General features: G+C 39.4%; 1 protein-coding gene across 5 annotated transcripts in view; it reads left to right on the top strand.

Moving 5' to 3' along the window:
- LOC122258354 (uncharacterized) overlaps positions 1-2,500 on the top strand; it is a 10,621-nt gene that overhangs the window by 6,667 nt on the left and 1,454 nt on the right. For 4 of the 5 annotated variants that reach the window (XM_043024228.2, XM_086533294.1, XM_043024217.2 and 1 more), the window contains exons 6-8: positions 405-537; positions 679-940; positions 2,418-2,466. In XM_043024228.2, coding sequence (XP_042880162.1) covers positions 405-537; positions 679-940; positions 2,418-2,466 — 444 coding nt within the window. The remainder of the gene's footprint in view (positions 1-404; positions 538-678; positions 941-2,417; positions 2,467-2,500) is intronic. The other variant, XM_043024237.2, reaches the window with a different exon arrangement.

Consider the following 2,500-nt stretch of genomic DNA (forward strand, 5'->3'; position numbering starts at 1 on the left):
TGTACTCTATTCTTGTTATGTTCTCATATTCACTTCCTCTCTGCTGTGTAGTCTTTTCAGTGGGGTTGTATTTTAGAAGTGTTGCATCATAGCCAGCTGCAAGACAGCAGCTGATTTTGATTTCAAATATATTCCAGTTGGTCAAAATAACTCAGTATACTTTTATTATGTTAATTTAGTGTTTTTACTGCAGTTTCTGGTGTACTTTTAGTGTGTTTCTTATTTTCATATAGATGGCTTCAAAATTCTCTTCTGGGTATACTTTTCTATATAAATTTAAGACCTATAAAGGAAATTGTCATGATTCAAAATACTTTCCAGAACTTCTGTTTATATCTTTTAGATATTTTGTTAATTCTAGAATTATATAATCTACCCATCTGTGCCATTTGTTTGACTGACAGAGAAAATCGCAAGCTTAGAGAAATTGTATCTGGGCAGGGAGGATCCGGCAGCAGCAGTACACTAGGCCACTTTGCCTCCTCACCTCACTCCTCGTACCAGAGTGCCATAATAACCCAAAGGAGCTCTCCACATGTGGGTACAGAAAGCTTAGCAATGACTGCATATTTTTTTGTGTATTGTTGTCCTTAGAGCCCATATATTTTTTTTTATTTCACCATATAAAGAGTCCTTGCACTTTGGACACTGACTTTTTTACTTCTTTATCTTCTAAAGCAAGCTCATGTCTCACCTGGAAGGACGAGAATTAGCCCTGGCCGTCTCACCCTAGTGAAAACCCCTGTAGGGTGCCCAGGGACCTCACGCAGCCCCTCCCACCAGCACAATGCTACATCAAACTTTTACATTAAGAATGGCCGGCCTTCCCAAGCTGGCCAATTTGCATTTTCCCCGCAGATTCACCAAACCCAGGGGCCACAACAGAATCAGGCTCAGTTTGTGTCTTCAGGCAGCTTGATCCAAGCACCAGCTGTCTGTGGTGGGTAGTTGCAATGTTTTGAATATGTGCATTGATGTGTTTCATGCTGGTGATATTTGATCAGTGGCTACTGGCCACTGCTGGATGGTATGGTATTTGGATATGTGTTATGAGTGTTTTATTGGTGATAATGGGTGTAGAACTATTTAACCCATTATGGACTGGGGGATAGATCTTCTTGCCCAGTCTCCAGGATGGGTTTTATTTCAGAGTGAGGCAGCTTCACACAACATACCTTGACTTTTTCCATGCTCATTGTAAAAGGACCGAAGGCAAGGTTACAGAGCGAGTGTAGATGCGCGGCTGCAGGTGGGTCGGGGGGGGGGGAAAGAATGGGTTATCTAGAGCCATTTTTGTGTTTTAATTCTTGTTATTTTTATTGTATTGAGAGACATATATATCAGATCACAGGCTCTATCAATGCTGCAGTTGACTAAAATTGTTGTTTAGGGTCTATATCTGCTAATTATTTCTTTATACTCAGTATGATAAAAGTATTGTTTTTTTATGGGAGGACAAAAAGCAACTTTATTTTTTCATATTCATGTACTGTCATGAATGAATGCAAAAATCATAACTATCCACAAGGAAGATAACATGAAAAGGTAGGGAAGAGGAAGGAAACTTGTACTTATGACTGTGAGTGCCATAGTAAAAGGCATCCCTACTCTTCTTGTTCTGCCTGCACATACTTTATTGGTGGTGCCTTAGAGCAAGAGTTTGGCAACTTGCTGTGTCCCATCACTCTATAAAGATAGTGCTTGCTAGAGACCATGGATAGGTGCCATTCAAGGCTCTCTCTCCTACTGGTGCTAGAGAAAGTGGTACCATCTAGGTTTTGGATGTTAGGGGAAACCCATTTTGCTTAATAGTACAACAATCATTGTAATTATGACTGCAATTGTCATTATCACTCACTCATTACTCATAGCACAAAAAACAGCACAGTGATCCAAAATCCCCAAATGTCATATATGGCATGACACCAATTGTCAAGCCAAAGCTCCTGCATCATGAGAATCATTAATTTTACAAGGGTAGATGAGTATTAAACTCTTTAACCATGGCACATATAGGGATGTTCAGCAAATAGTGGGAGAATCATAGTATGATTTTACCTTTTATCTCTATTCCCTTTGATGTTTTCAGTTATTTGTTTGTACTTCCATCTTAGATGGAACACACACACACACACACACACACACACACACACACACACACACACACACACACACACACACACACACACACACACACACACACACACACACACACACACACACACACACACACACACACACACACACACACACACACACACACACACACACACACACACATACATACACACATATATATTTTCTCTAAATTTTTTGTCTTGATGACTGTTAATGCCTTTACAATCTGATTATTACATATTTTTTGTGTGAATTTCAGGGTTGGGAAAATGCTAGCATTTAGTGATTTTTACTTGCAGGGATGAATTATGTGAGGCATCCAAGTCCGATTCCACAGTGTGAAACCAGGTTGGTTAGATTTAACTAGATTTATTATAGTAAA

Source organism: Penaeus japonicus, unplaced genomic scaffold (assembly GCF_977035675.1).
Source record: "Penaeus japonicus unplaced genomic scaffold, GWHDUDI00000001_assembly GWHDUDI00000039, whole genome shotgun sequence".
Taxonomy (NCBI): Eukaryota; Metazoa; Arthropoda; class Malacostraca; order Decapoda; family Penaeidae; genus Penaeus; species Penaeus japonicus.